Raw genomic sequence first — 14,490 nt, 5'->3', positions numbered from 1 at the left:
TCAAAAACACCCAGAATCCCCCAAGCAGCACAGACGACTCTGGGTCTCCAGATGTTGTATAGTTTAGTTGATGGATCAGTTGTGTGTGGTGGGGGCTGGGTTTGGCTGAGAGTGAACTGAGTTCATTATTTTGTATCTTGGAAGAAGAAAAGAGAAGTAATAGCATCAAAACTGGAAACCAAAAGGGCAAAAGCCCTGCACAGCCCCAGGTAGGGGAGCATCTCGGCAGGAATTGGTAAAGGAGCCACATGCTGTGGGGAATCTGGGCAGGTGTCCGATGGCAGTTCTGGAAGCTTAAAATCCTGGTGATTCAGATGTTGTGTTTTGCTCTTTTCTTCCCAGTTTTAGAAGCAAAGGCAGGCCTATTTCCCAAACCAAAGGTCAAAATCTTTCCTTAGGGTTTTGAATTCTACCATTTCCTACCTGGTCTGTATCAGTTTTAGGAAAAGTAAGCCTTTCCCTGTGGCCAAACCATCCCACCAAACACTTCTTGCAGGGCAGTTTCCCTGTGGTGAAAAGTTCTCCCTTCATCTGTACTAGCGGCTACAACGCAGTAGAAAGAACCCTTACTAGCTTCTGATCTGTGTACGCAATCGTACAGAAAGACATGTATGCCCTTCTCTGAAAAGCCAGGCTTCTGAGTAGGGAGGAAGAAATAAGGAGATGCTGGGAGGAAAAGGGCATAGGGATGTGAAAGGTCGATAGTGACTCTGTTTTCTCCCTTACCACGTGCCTTGGTGTGCAGGGGCTTAGCTCCCTGACCAGGGGTCGAACCCACCGTGCCCTCGGCAGTGAGAGCTCGGAGTCCTAACCATTGGACCACCAGGGAATTCCCCTGACCACGTGTCTTTATGGATCAGCCACCTCCAAGAGTGTGAGCTACTGAAAGGCACGGAGTGTATCTTGTTCATTTTGAACTCCTCTCCCTCCCCGGGGCCCCGCCTCATGCCTGGCACATAGTGGCTGTTAAGTAACCTTTTGTGAACAGAAGTTGGTCAGCTGCACGTGTACACCTGGCACTGGACACATAAATACCCCCATGTCCCTTTCGGTGGAGGCCCCAGACAAAAGCAGATCAGGGCAAACATAGGGGCACATGTCATCCCCAGACCTCCAGATTCAGAAGGTACAATGTGAAGAAGTCCTTGGAGGTTGTAAGACATAGAATCTACATGAGTAGAGCCTGGAACATTTGCTTTCCTCTTCGGGACAGAATAAAAGGACCTTGTTCTAGAAGGGCGAGGACATTATTGCATAGATGTAAATATGCAATGCCCAAAAGTCAGTCAGGCACTCGTTTCCAAGTTTCTCAGCAATTGGAATCATTCATTTGATGGACTCGATGGTGCCGCTTCTCTAGTCTGTGTCAGGTCCTGCGCTCCACACAACATAAGGCACCCTGACTGCCCTCAGAGAGTCAGTGGATTAAGCGACCTCTCCATTCTTGGCTTTTCCTTCCCATGGAGGCCTATCAGTCATATTAATTTTGCATTCAGCTTCCTCTTTTCACAGCCGCACACTCCAAGGGCTATGAACAGCTCTCCTGTGAAAACAGAAGATGATTGCTTCATTGTAAGGGAGTGATTTAGCATTTCCATTTCTCAGATTGGGCCGGAACTGGCACACAAACCTCAGAAGATCAGCACAGGGACCTGTCCAAGTCAGGCCCCATCAGGCCCCCTTTTCACAAAACCAGAAAGTGATGTATTTTCAACGTAGCTTAAAATGATCATCATGATTAGAAAGCTTCTTCAGTGCACCGAGTCTTTGGAAGCCAAGATCATTTATCTTTAACATGATCATATAATATATAGGAGTGTTTTAAGAGGCTTTTTTTTTTTTTTTAAGTTTTTTTTTTTAAGAACTGGGCTTCCAACCTTAGAAATTATACTTGGCTTCCCTGCCTGCACCCAGGGTGTGTTAGCAAGCTGGCATCCTTTCCTGAGCTAACTAGCTGTGTGGTCCTCCCTATGCACTGTTAGAAAACTGCTACAAATACCTCTTAAAGCAGTGCTTTCCTGGTGGCTGCATGATCTCCAGAACCTGACTGTGAACAATGCTGAAAAGATGCACTGGTCGAAAGGAGCTTTAATAAAACCACTTACTAACCAGGTGCTTTTCTTTAAAGACATGTCATGATGTGACCCACTTCTCTGAAACCTTTTAAAATCTAACTGGTCCCCTTTACAATGCTGATATCAAGGATTAAATCTTACCCCTGTATTACCAGCTGTCCATGTCGGACTAGGGTTTTCCTGTGTGCAGTTAGCACATTGATGGGAGCATAATTTGGCCTGTGTCAAAATTATGTCACCTTACGTTTCCACCGTTGTACGATTCTTGAAGTGGTAAGTATATTATGATATTTTTACTTATAAAAATAACATATTCTTATTACAAAATAATACATTGACATTGCAAAAACACACAAACAAACATAGTGGAAGCCCCCTGGGACCACTCCTCCTAATTTCACTCTCCTCCCCAAAGGGAGCTATCTTATTTTTGTAGTCTTTAAAGCAATGTAATAAGCTTGTTGGATTTTTTTTTTTTACGTCACTCTCTTTCAAAACCAGAAAGGAAAAAAAAAAACCAAACAAAACAATAAGTGTAATTTAAGATATTTCCCCCCATGAAGTTTTTGAAGTTTAGAAGCTGTTTTTGGGGGAGGGGTTTTGCTGTTTTTTTAATGAAGTGATTCAAGGTAGTCGGTTGCCAATATGAGAGAACTTATATATGCTATAATGCTATAATTGGGTTTTTGTTCATTCATTCATTCTCGTGCAATTAGGGTTCTCCATAGCATGTCAACTATAGACAGAAATACGCCAAGCTACAGGTGTTCCATGAACTGCAGAGAAAGGAAGGGTTTTACATGGCTGTCTCTGTGAATAGGCCTTCCTTAGCTGGGAAAGTCATTTTCAAAAGAACACATGTGAAGTCATTGTCGATTGAAACTGATTACAGCCTTCAATTTTCTTTTTCACTGACCTCTCGGAAAATGTCTCCTCCACCTGCTGCCATCTGGATGCTGAATTGGTCTTTTCCTACTTTGTTTTAATAGAACCAGGATTGCATTTGAAGTTAAGCTGCAAAAAACCAGTCGATCAACAGATTTTCGAGTCCCACAGTCAATATGCACCATGTTTAATGTTATGGTTGATGCCAAAGCTCAATCAACAAAACTTTGCAGCATGGAAATGGGCCAAGAGGTAAAAAAAAAAAAAAAAAAAAAAAAAAATTACGGATTTTCCACCCCTCCATTGATCATGTAGAAGAAAACTTCACAAATTCCTTCCATCTACACTAGTCTGCTAGTTTCAGAAATATACTCTAACATTTGTGGATTAAGCCACAGATGAATGTTTGGTATCTATTTGTTAAGTAAATTTCTAAGGCATGTGCTGATGACTATGCCAGTCACTTGGAAGTGATTCTTGGCTGGGGTTGGGGTGACCGTAAAGTTCCCTTAAGTCAGATGAAGTTTGATGACCTTATTTATTAGGCTGGCATCTCCAACAGATCTGTTGGCCAGAATGCAAGTCATTTTCACACTGGAAGTGCATTTTAACACTTTGAACATCTGGACAGCAGGAGAGAGCTCTTCCTAGTATCATGCAACTTCCAGGATGTATAATGTTAGATCACCCTGCTACTCAGTCCCCAGCCAGCAGGCTTTGAATTTCCAAGAAATCACAGGCTTTCCATTTTCCTTAGATTGAGTTGATTGTGAATCTTCCCTGACCAAAAGTTTAGTCCTTTGCTAAGTTTCCAATTCCAAAGTGGTATTTAAAATGTAAAGGAGAAAGAAACAGCAACTTGGGCTTGATTAAAGACTATCATGATCATTTTTCTCCGATGGCCTTAAGCCAGCTAGATATTCATATACCAATTTAGAATTAATTCAGAAACATTTCTGGCAACTCTCATGTTGTTGCCAATTGGCATAAATTGCTCCTAAATCAGATCTTACGATACCAGCCTTATATGCTCAGAATTTTTACTAAATTATATTTGCTCCTTATTCGTTATTTATTTTCTCTCTCAGCACCTTCCATTTTTAAATGTGGGTTGGTGGTATTCTCTTCCTGGCAAGGTCATCTCTAACCTTCTTTCCCCTCCAAATCAGCTTCCTCAACCATCCCTGTTAGCTGCTGCCCCTGATGGATTTTCTCTTTGGGTACCTTGCCCCAGGGGCTGTGTTCTAAGCCCTGGGGTCAAATGCAAGGTGCCAGTGGTCCTCTTTCCTGGCTCCATTTGCTGCATGAGAATGATCTAGAGCAGTAGTTCTCAAATTTCAGGGTCTATCAGACTTATCCGGAGAGCTTCTTAAAACCCAGATTGTTGGGTCCCACCCCACGAGTTTCTGATAGGTCTGGGGTGTGGTCCAAGAATTTGCATTTCTGACAAATTCCCCAGTGATGCTGGTGCTCCTGGCTGGTCTGGAGACCACATTTTGAGAACCACTGGCCTGGAGCCCCAGTATCCAAAAAGAGTTAAGGAGAAGAGCTGAGGTACAAAGGACAGCCTCCTGAGGAAGGCTTGGGTTGGGTGTCTAGACCCTGGGTCTCTTGCCCTGGCTGTGCTGCAGACTGGACCTGATCAAGTCACTCGGCCTCTTCAAACCTCAGTTTCCTCATCTGTAAAATGATGGCACTATTCTAGTTTCACTCAGGCTGTTTTTAGCTATAGACTCAATTCTTCAAACCTTACCAAGAAGGCCAGCATATGAAATGAATAAAATTAGAGCTGTTCTGAAATGGGGAGCAGGAATTCAAGGAAGAGGGGGCCCAGAGCCCAAGCTACCCTATTTCTCTTCACACTGCCCCCCAGGCACCCCCCCCCCACTTCTCTGGGGGACTCGGAACAATCTCGTAGGCTTCACAGAGCCCACTGTAAAAACCCTGTTTTTAGTGATCTCTAAAGTTCATTAAAATCCCTTTGAATTCAAACTTCTCAGGGTCCCATCCCTTTAAAATTGTTTTCCCTTTGAGCTTCCTTTTTAAACACTGAGATATAATTCACATACCATAAAATTCACCCTTTTAAACAGTATGATTCAGTCATTTTTAGTATGTTCACAGAGTTGTGCAACCGTCACCACAGTCGGTTGTAGGACATTTTCATCACCCTGAAAAGAAACTCAGACCCATTAATAATAATTCCCCAACCCTCCCTCCCTAGCCCTAGGTAACCACCACTCTTCTAGCTGTCTCTAAGGATTTGCCTATGCTAAGCATTTCATATCAGTGGGATCTCATGTGTAGCCTTTGGTGTCTGGTTTCCTTCACATGGCATAATGTTTTCAAGATTCATCCATGTTGTTGCATGTATTAGTACTTCCTCTTTATAGCTAACTGGTATTCTATTACATGGATAGACTACATTTGTTTATCACTTCATCAGTTGATGGACATGTGAGTTTCTTCTACATTTTAGCTGCCTTGAACATTCCTGTACAAGTGTTCATGTGGACCTAAGAGTGCAATTGGATATATACCTAAGAGTGAAATTATCGGGTCATACGGTGACTCTGTGTTCAACTTCTGAGGAACAGCCAAACTTTTTTGCAAAGAGGCTGCACCATTCTACATTCCCGTCAGCAATGTGTGAGAAATCCTATTTCTCCACAACTTAGCCAAAGCTTCTTATTATCTATCTTTTTTGGTATCACCATCCTAGTGTGTGTAAAATGGTATCTCATTATGGTTTTGATTTGCAGTGATATTGGCCATCTTTTCATGGGTTTATTGACCACTTGTATGTCTTTGAACAAATGTCTATTCATTCAAATCTTTTGCTCATTTTTAAGATTGGATTGTTCTTTGTTGTTTAGTTATAAGGGTTCTTTATATATTTTGGATACTAGAACATTATCATATGTATGATTTGCACCTATCTTCTTGCCTTCTGTGGGTTGGTTTTTGTTTTTCACCTTCTTGGTAGTATTCTTTAAAGCATAAAAGTTTTTTTAAGTTTTATGGAGTCCAATTTATCTGTTTCTCCTCACAGCTGCTTGAGATGTCCATTTTCAGCGAGTTTCACAAGGATGACACCATTCAGGGTAGGGAAGCATTGTTACACAGGGATTGGCCTCCTTTCCCCCTTGGCGACTTTTACAGTCCCTCTTCAGATTGACTCAATGGTGGCCTCAATTATAGAACTCCTACATGCCTGGACAGATGGCTAAACAGTCTCTTCAAACAAGCTTAGTCACTCTGATCTTTTCTCTTTGAACTGGAGTTTGGGGAGAGTAATAGGAGTTGGGTGGAGGAGTGGAGAGTGGGGGTTGTCAGAAACCCTACTGAAAATCTGATGAAGTGTATGAGGCCATTTCCCAGAAAAAAAAAAAAAAAATATATATATATATATATATATATATATATATATATACATATATATACTTTCATACAGTTTCACTATACAGTCTCTTATCAGGCCAAACTATAGACCGTGGTTGGAGGTATATACTAAGAAATAACAAGTTGATTTTGTCACAGTGGACCCTGTCTCTCATCTTTACCACTGATTACTTCTGTGCTAGAGTAGAATGCCCTGGGCTTACCCTTGAAGTCTTGGTTTTCTAGACTAACTTGTCCAGTGGCTTAATAACTACATCACATGGACTCTACCCCTTAGCTACCAGACTATGTGACCTCGAGCAAGTCACTTATTCTCATAACCTTGCTGTCGTTTGTCAAATGAGAGATAATAGCATGTAACACACACCCTCTGAGAGGCATGCAGCTTGTCAAAATTGGGGATAAGGCTTCCTAATTTCTGGATGTAAGATTAGAAAGTTGTCTTGGATATTCCCAAGTAGTAACATTTTTGAGGCTAAACTACTTCTTTCTGGACATTGTTCTATTTGATATAATAGAAAAGACTTCATGTATTTACCCCTAAATGATTCAAGGTGTTTTGTTGGGTTTTTTTGTTTTTTTTAATGAAAACAATAACTGAGACTCATAAATGTTTCCCAGTTTCCCAGAACTAGTGCACAGACGTCCAGGCTAAATGATCTTTGTTAAGGGCCCATCCAATACTGTATTCTATCTAGTCTATGATTCTTATCCGAAGCCTGTCAGTTTCCCAAGCCATGCTAGAGAGACCTGCTATGCCATTTCTCCTTAATGTAACTGAATCAGAGACACCTAAGTGACCAGCTTGTGAGAAATGAGGCCTTTTCTGACCTTAGAATGCCAAGTGACTGAACAGTGAGAATGAAGCCAGACATCATTGTCTGTAAATATATACTTCCTTGAAGGACCTTGCTCTGTGGCTGTGACCTTGACTAGAACTTTATCGGGAAGTCTCATGCAAATGGTCTCTCAGTTTTTCTCACTTTGTAGAATGGAGATATTCATCTCCAAAGTAAAACTGAATTGTTAAAGTGAGATTGGCCAAGGGTGGCTGGAAACATCCTGATATTGGGAGAAATCCAGTGTTTTTATGTAGTTTTCATTTTGTGAATATTGGATAGTAAACTCATATTACAGATCTAGTTACTAGTACCTGCTTCCACCTGGATTCCAACTCCCTTCAGGTATTTTGGACTAGATACCGACCAGGTGATACAATATTCTCCAATTTTAAGGTCACTTCCTGAATTTCATCACTGGGATAAAGTCTCATTTAAAGGCAGCTGTTGAAACATTTGTTAACCATACTTTTCCATCTTAAATATTTATTTTTTCATTAAAATTTGTGAAGCACCAATAGAGAGGAAATTGTGTATTAAATAGTTTCTCACTTGGTCTAGTGTGTTTTCATCTCACTTCCAAGGTCAGATGGTCTTCACAGAAAGACAACATACACACAATCTGTTCCATGACAAGGCAAAATGTGCAGCCCAGGAAGTCAAGTGGAATAATTTTCACGAAGTGATTGTGAATTTGCTGCAACTTAGCTCATCAGAAGCAAAAGTAAACTCTCCAAACTTTCCACACCATTGAAGATTAGTAGTTCCCTTGCCATCGTCATCGTCATGATCTAGTTCCCCAGAATATAGCTTTAGGAATATTGTTGTTATTATTAGGGTCAAGTCAATCTAAGAAGGCCAACAGAGAGGACTGGAAAATGCAAAAACAGGAAGGATCCCTTTCTGTACCCATATGAGGATGCAGATAGAACTGGATAGTTCAACTGACTGCAGAAAATTTTGTGACAAGATAGCTTAGTTAGGGGGATGGTAATTAAAAGATGCCCCAGTAGTATTTGTATCCCTTCATGGAGCTTCACATCTGCATGGAGCAATGTCTCTCCCAAGAAAGAGCAGAGTGAAGGCAAAGTACTTACTGTTTCTCCAGAAAAGCAAGTCAATCAAACAAGTCTCCGGAGAATCTGGTAAAAGGAATTCATGTATTTTGTAATTACTTGAATAGGAATGGGGACTGCTTTGATACGTACCCCTTTGCCACGTGATAAGCAGGGTAGATTTTCTCCTGCCCTACTATATATCCCAAAGTAGTTCTATTTAATTCAAATTATAGTTTACATACGATCAAGTGTATATATTTTACGTGAGTTTAGAGAAATGTATACACACATGTAACCACCATGCTAATCAATTAGTAATTGTAGGAGTAATTCAGCCAGATAGCACTTCTGAGTCTCTAAACCATGTTTCCATGCGTGGTTTCATGACTTTGTTAGGTGAATATGATTTCTACACTCACAACAGGGATAATTCTAGCCCCATTGAGGAGATAAGGAAATAGACCAATAGAGATGAACATGCTCAAGTTTCCTCTAGAAGTAACAGAATAGTCCTAGCAAACACTTTGTTTTCATAAGTAGAAATTAAGAAAAGTGGAGAGGAGTGGAGGTCATAATATTCACCTGGGGAGAAAGGGAGAGACAGTGGGACTACCTGGAGAGTAGTGGGGACCATATTTGCCATGGGAATATTGAAGATAGGAAGAGGTTCCCATAAACCACCACGTCTCCCTATACTTTGGTTTGGATTCCTTAGAGAATGAAAAGGTTTGAGGTTCCCCCACTTCTGCAGAGAAGGCCTGTTTGTCTTTGGAGAAAGAATGACATTGTTAACTCTTCAGAACAAGAGCCTCAGTCTTTCTTGGTGCAGAACGATTGCTCTTGGCTTTGTTTGCCATTTCAGCCAAGTGTTTTGAGAGATTGTTTCTCTTCTCAATGATGTTCTTTGCTTGGTTAGAAGCTCCTCCTTTCATATTTCATATTATTTTGCCTGCAACTAGCTTTCCGGAGTTAGTTAAACCTTGTAGTTAATTTAATATAGGTGGATCATTTCTAGCAATTGCAAAGAAAATCTAGCGGAGTGAGGCAGTCTCATGAGAAGGGAAAGTAAGCATGTGATTCTGGATCTTATCTCAAGACCTAAAAATGAATTTGGAGCCCCATCAATACTCCTGAAATTCTTTTGCTCTGACATCTTTCTTTGTGTTTCTAGCACAGAATTCTGCAGATAGTTTTTGCATTTACTTTGAGGTTTATCGCTCTGACTGGTAAATCCTTTCACAAAGCTAGCAGTAGAACCAACATGGGTCCTGATTTATCAGGACTACACAACATGGGCCATTCACTTTATTATTTTCCTCTAATCAACTAAAAGGAAAAACTCAAATGAGATGACTCATCTCTCCCTACCCGTATCTTCTCCATTACGACCTTGAACAAATAATAATATTTGAATTGCAGTTATAGTTGACAAAATGTTTTCACATGTAGATAGACCCTCAATTCCATCTTCAAAATAGATTTATGAGTCTGAGAGCAGGACTGGCAGGAAAGGACTTAGCCCTGGTTTTTTTAAATAATAATAACAATAGCATAATGATAATAATAATAATTGAACAGACCTGCTAAATATCTTCATACAGAGTTTGCCTCATTCCCTTTCCAAAATCAGTAATTTGTACTGGCTTCGCCCCTTCTCACTGGTCCGGGGTAGTAGTAGTATTACCTGTTTTTTGTTTTTTATTTTTACAGATGAGGAAACTGAGCTATATTTTCTTAGACATCATGACTTCCCAACTTTGCACTGGAACTTTACCTAGGTCTTCCAGTTATAATCCAAATTCACCTATGACTTTAAGTGAATTAACCTAATTCACATCCCTTTGGTCACTTTCAATAATTCTGACTGCCAGTTATCAGAATATCAAACCACATTACTATGGCTTATTATTTCTGTATGTTTTCATAACTTTTTGGATGGTTTGTTTAATTTTTATTTTTCTCATGTGTCCTTTTGTCCTAATTTTTATTTGCACTGTTCCTTTTTCTTTTCTATTCCTAATTAATCATCCTTCTGAAAGTTTGCTAAAGAGTGGGTAAGTGCATTTTCCTTTCCAAATATCAATGTTTGCCTTGTTATTTTTTATCAAGGAAATATGGAATAATTCAAATGGATAGTAAAATGAGCTAATAAATATCAAGGAGCTGGCACACAGCATCTCTTGTTGAAATCGCTTTTCCTTTTTTCCTGGCATTTATAGCAGATTTTTGTTGGTGTGGGGTTGGCTTTTGCATTACTATTTAAGTTTAAGTGACAGCGGCAGTTCGAGAAATTGAAAAACTTAGCAGCCGTCTCAGGAGAGGCTCTAAACCTGGGTCTGCTTCTCCACAAATGAAGAAACTAAGTAGCTGCCACAAGGGTTCATAAAGAGACTCTTTGCCCTCACACTGAGTCAACACTTGGAGGTAGAACCCGGGAGCTCTGAGGCAGTAACCCAAAGGACCTGATGGTTTGAGAACAGTTTTTGCAAAATCAGTCAGTGTCTTGGTCAAATTCCCTTTGGAATCTGTGGCTCCCTAAGTCACATCACCCAGCAGTTTCCCAAAGATAATTTTCAGCCTCTCTATTAAATCACTGTGGTATCTTGCTTTGTAAGACCCAGATCAGCACACTGCCAGACCAGCCCTTAAGCCATCCATGCATGCTGTTTGTAAATGTGTGTGTGTGTCTACACGCATCAAAGCCAGCGAAAGCTTTGGGTGAGGAACAATGCGCCTGTTAATTGTTTTGAGAGCTTCTGATCTTTCTCCATCAAACACCTGGAGTCAGAATCTTACAGCTGCTTCTGGGACTGTGGAAATAGACTGGGTCCCATGGCCAGGTTTTACTAATAAATTGCGTTGTCTAAAAATTGCCGACGGATGCAATGCCATCACCTCCCAAACATGCTAATATTTGTCTTTCTGTGTTCCTCAGCATCAATACCATTCAAAAATAGATGAACTAATTGAAGAAACTGTTAAAGAAATGATAACACTCTTGGTTGCAAAGGTAACCTTCAGCTTCAGGTGAAAAGTTTCATTGTGAACATTGCTCTGTTATGTCTGCGTTTCCAGTAAAATATGACACGTTAAAAAGTTGCGCTGGGCACTTGCATTTCTCAGGAAATAAGATCGTACGTCACCCAGCCGCAGCTCCGAATGATTTTTCTGATGATTGCGAGCGTGTGAAAATGAATTGATGAAGCGCCATTTGTTACCTTAATAAGAATTTGTCCCTAAATGTTGCACTAGGTTATGCAGGAGATATTTGTTTTGTTTTTCAGCCCCGACAAAGTTAGATTTTTAAGAACAGAAAGTTAAACGGTAATAAGGAATTCTGCCATCATGAAAACCCCCTTTCCGCTAGTTTCACATGCAGTGAGAGTCATAATAAAACATAAAAGTCAGATAAAGCTATTTCAGTCACCCTCATGAATTATAGAATTTTAACTAAGTAATGCTGAATGGGAAGACATTTATATTTGCCAGTGCTAAACTTCTGTTTCCCCCAAATTACTGATAAAATACAAATAAAAATAGATTGGATTAAATGTAGTGCTAATATGTAACGTAAAAACTGCTTTGCACAGTTTTGGATTTTGAAAAGTGCATTTAATATTATCGCATGCTATACACAACTCAATAATATTTTGTCACTTTGCACTTCTGTAACACTCTATATTTGCAATCACATAATAATGAAGAGAAAGCCGAATAAGTCAGATATTTCTATGTAAAGGCAGTCTATTCCTTTCCCCAAAGACGGGAACCAAATAATAGAACTTAAAAATGATCGAGGACTCATTGCTGGTCTCTAAGCGGTTGGGAAATGTTGCTCTTTCTTGTGAACAATCATCGTTTGAAGTAATCATTCTTTTTCCTTCTTTGCTCTTTTACTAGTTTGTTACAATCCTGGAAGGAGTGCTGGCAAAATTATCCAGATATGACGAGGGGACTTTGTTTTCTTCTTTTTTGTCATTTACCGTAAGTAAAGAGCTGCTTTCTTTCCTGGTTTTTGTTCTAGTTGGGGTTTGGGTTTGGGTGTGGGGAGGCGAGCTGTTGTGTCATTTTGGTTTGGGTTTGTGAATATCTGTTAATTGCAGTCAACTACCAATGTAGAATAAGAACACAGGGAAATAAGGAGAACATTTCATGACAACAGGTAATCCAAAATCATTCCTATTTAGTTTGTGAATATATAATATGTATGTGTGTATAAGCATGTACATAGACACACACACGTACGTCTCTATATGTATGTATCCAAAGAAAGGGTTGCCGGCTACGCCCACCTTAGCTATCTCAGGGAGACCATTTAATGTTTCCCGGCTACCGTTTCCTGCAAATGAGGAAAATTAAGTTTAGAGGTTACCAGTGGAGACCTACAAGTCAGATAGAGCTTGTAAATAGTTTTTATTTGGTCCTCACTGCGTCAGGTACACTTTTCTTTACTGAATTAGTTGCCCACATTTAAGCATCAGGAGGATTCAGAGGTGTCTGTATCCCAGGGTTTCCTCATGAAGTGAACAGTCGGCAGCCCTGGGTCTGCACGTGTGCACTGCAACAGTCTACTGGAGCTCAGTCGGGTAGTCCCCACAGACCAGGCATGTGTTTGCCAGTTCCCTGTAACTCCCCTCCTGACTGTTCTGCTCATTCCCCTACCTGCCTGGGCTTGGGGACACTGGAGTTCACAATCTCTGGAGCAGATGATCCAATCTGTACACGTCCTGGAGAGCTCTGATTCTGTGCCAGAACTGGGCATGTGCATGGAAGTGAGTTAGGTCGTGGGCAGAAGCCAGCCTAGTTCTCTGTAGGTAAGTGATCAGTGGAGAAGGTCGCTGTGAATGGGCTGCCTCAGGGGCCCAGTTCTCCCATCCTTCTGTGCTAGGCAGGCCCTGCAGCTGTGTGCTTTCTTGCCCTTTCTGATGGCAGGGTTCTTGCTGGCTCTAAGGCCATCTGTTTTCCTCTAACAATGCGGTAAGAAAGGCGATCAATTTAGGACCCACTATCTATGGGTCTTTAAAGCAGCCTTGCTATCTGTGGGTCTTTGAAACATCTCTTCTAGGAGATGAAGAATCTCCTAGAGAGGCAATGAATGCCAAGGCAAAGCCCAGCACGGGCCAGGGAGTAGCACGTGATCATCTTTGGAATCCAGCAGAACCGGGTTCAAATCCCATTACCTATCTTAACCAGCTGTGTGATCTAGAGAGGTGTCTCATCCTCTCTGAGCCTGAGTTTGGTTTTGATTTTGGTTTGTAGGAGGCATGCTATTGTGTCCTTTTGTTTTTGGTTTATGTATGTGTGTGTTAATTGTGGTCAACTACCAATGTTGTATAGGAGTGGGGAGTAGATAATATCTTCCTTGATGAGCTGTTGTGAGGATAATAATGAGAGTGGAAGAGCTTAGCATGGTCCTCAATAAATGGCGGCTATTATTAATAAAAGATAACTAAGATGATTATTATACAATGCAAACATACACGCCATGCATGTAAGTTCTTCCCAAATATACCCCTACTTTGGTCTTTCCCTAACCCACACGTTAGATTTCCTGGGGATTAAGGGAAATGTAGACAGAAAACATTCAAAACAGTGTTTAGATTGTATGTGTACGCACATTACCTACATGCCCAGCTTGTTTTGATGTACAGCTCTGACCTTCCCAAATATAAGGATTGAACTCAATCCTGGAAGTGCGATGGCCTTGGTCTCTGGAATTTATTGGCAAAGGTGGGGTGGGAAGAGGATGGTGACGATAGGAGTTCTATTTGATTCACTCAGTAGAACCACCCGTAATGTGTCAGAGCTGAAAGGAAACGTATCCAACCCATTTCTCTGACAAACAAAAAAACACAAGGGACAGAGAGGGGGAGTAATCTGTCTAAGGTCACACAGCAATGGGAAGAATGGGGACAGGAGACCAGGTCTTCTGCCAGCTTCTCCCCACCACTGAACAGCTTCCTGGAGAGAGTGGGATTCAGCTGGCAGTCGCCTGTCACTAGAAGGCAGATGGGCAAATGAGTTGGGAAGATTCATAGAGAAGGATTCAGGGCACATGAGTGAGGAATATTACAAAGTCTTTCGTTCCTCAGTGAAGTCATGGAAATGGTAAAAAGAGGCAGAATTAAATGCAGCTTTTCTGGAAAACATTCCCCTGACACCCACAAAAGATACCACTTTCTTTGAGTCTTCCTTTTGAGCAACTGTTTTTACTGCACTGCATTCGAACCA

At 40.9% G+C, this 14,490-nt stretch overlaps 1 protein-coding gene across 25 annotated transcripts in view; it reads left to right on the top strand.

The window, feature by feature from the left end:
• The window catches only part of CADPS (calcium dependent secretion activator), an 804,945-nt gene that overhangs the window by 723,541 nt on the left and 66,914 nt on the right, over window positions 1–14,490 (top strand). For all 25 annotated transcript variants that reach the window (XM_067755076.1, XM_067755075.1, XM_067755054.1 and 22 more), the window contains 3 exons: window positions 3,065–3,212; window positions 11,195–11,269; window positions 12,160–12,243. In XM_067755076.1, coding sequence (XP_067611177.1) covers window positions 3,065–3,212; window positions 11,195–11,269; window positions 12,160–12,243 — 307 coding nt within the window. The remainder of the gene's footprint in view (window positions 1–3,064; window positions 3,213–11,194; window positions 11,270–12,159; window positions 12,244–14,490) is intronic.

This window comes from Pseudorca crassidens, chromosome 10, assembly GCF_039906515.1.
Source record: "Pseudorca crassidens isolate mPseCra1 chromosome 10, mPseCra1.hap1, whole genome shotgun sequence".
In the NCBI taxonomy this organism is placed as follows: domain Eukaryota; kingdom Metazoa; phylum Chordata; class Mammalia; order Artiodactyla; family Delphinidae; genus Pseudorca; species Pseudorca crassidens.
This window is presented reverse-complemented; position numbering and strand designations above follow the sequence as displayed.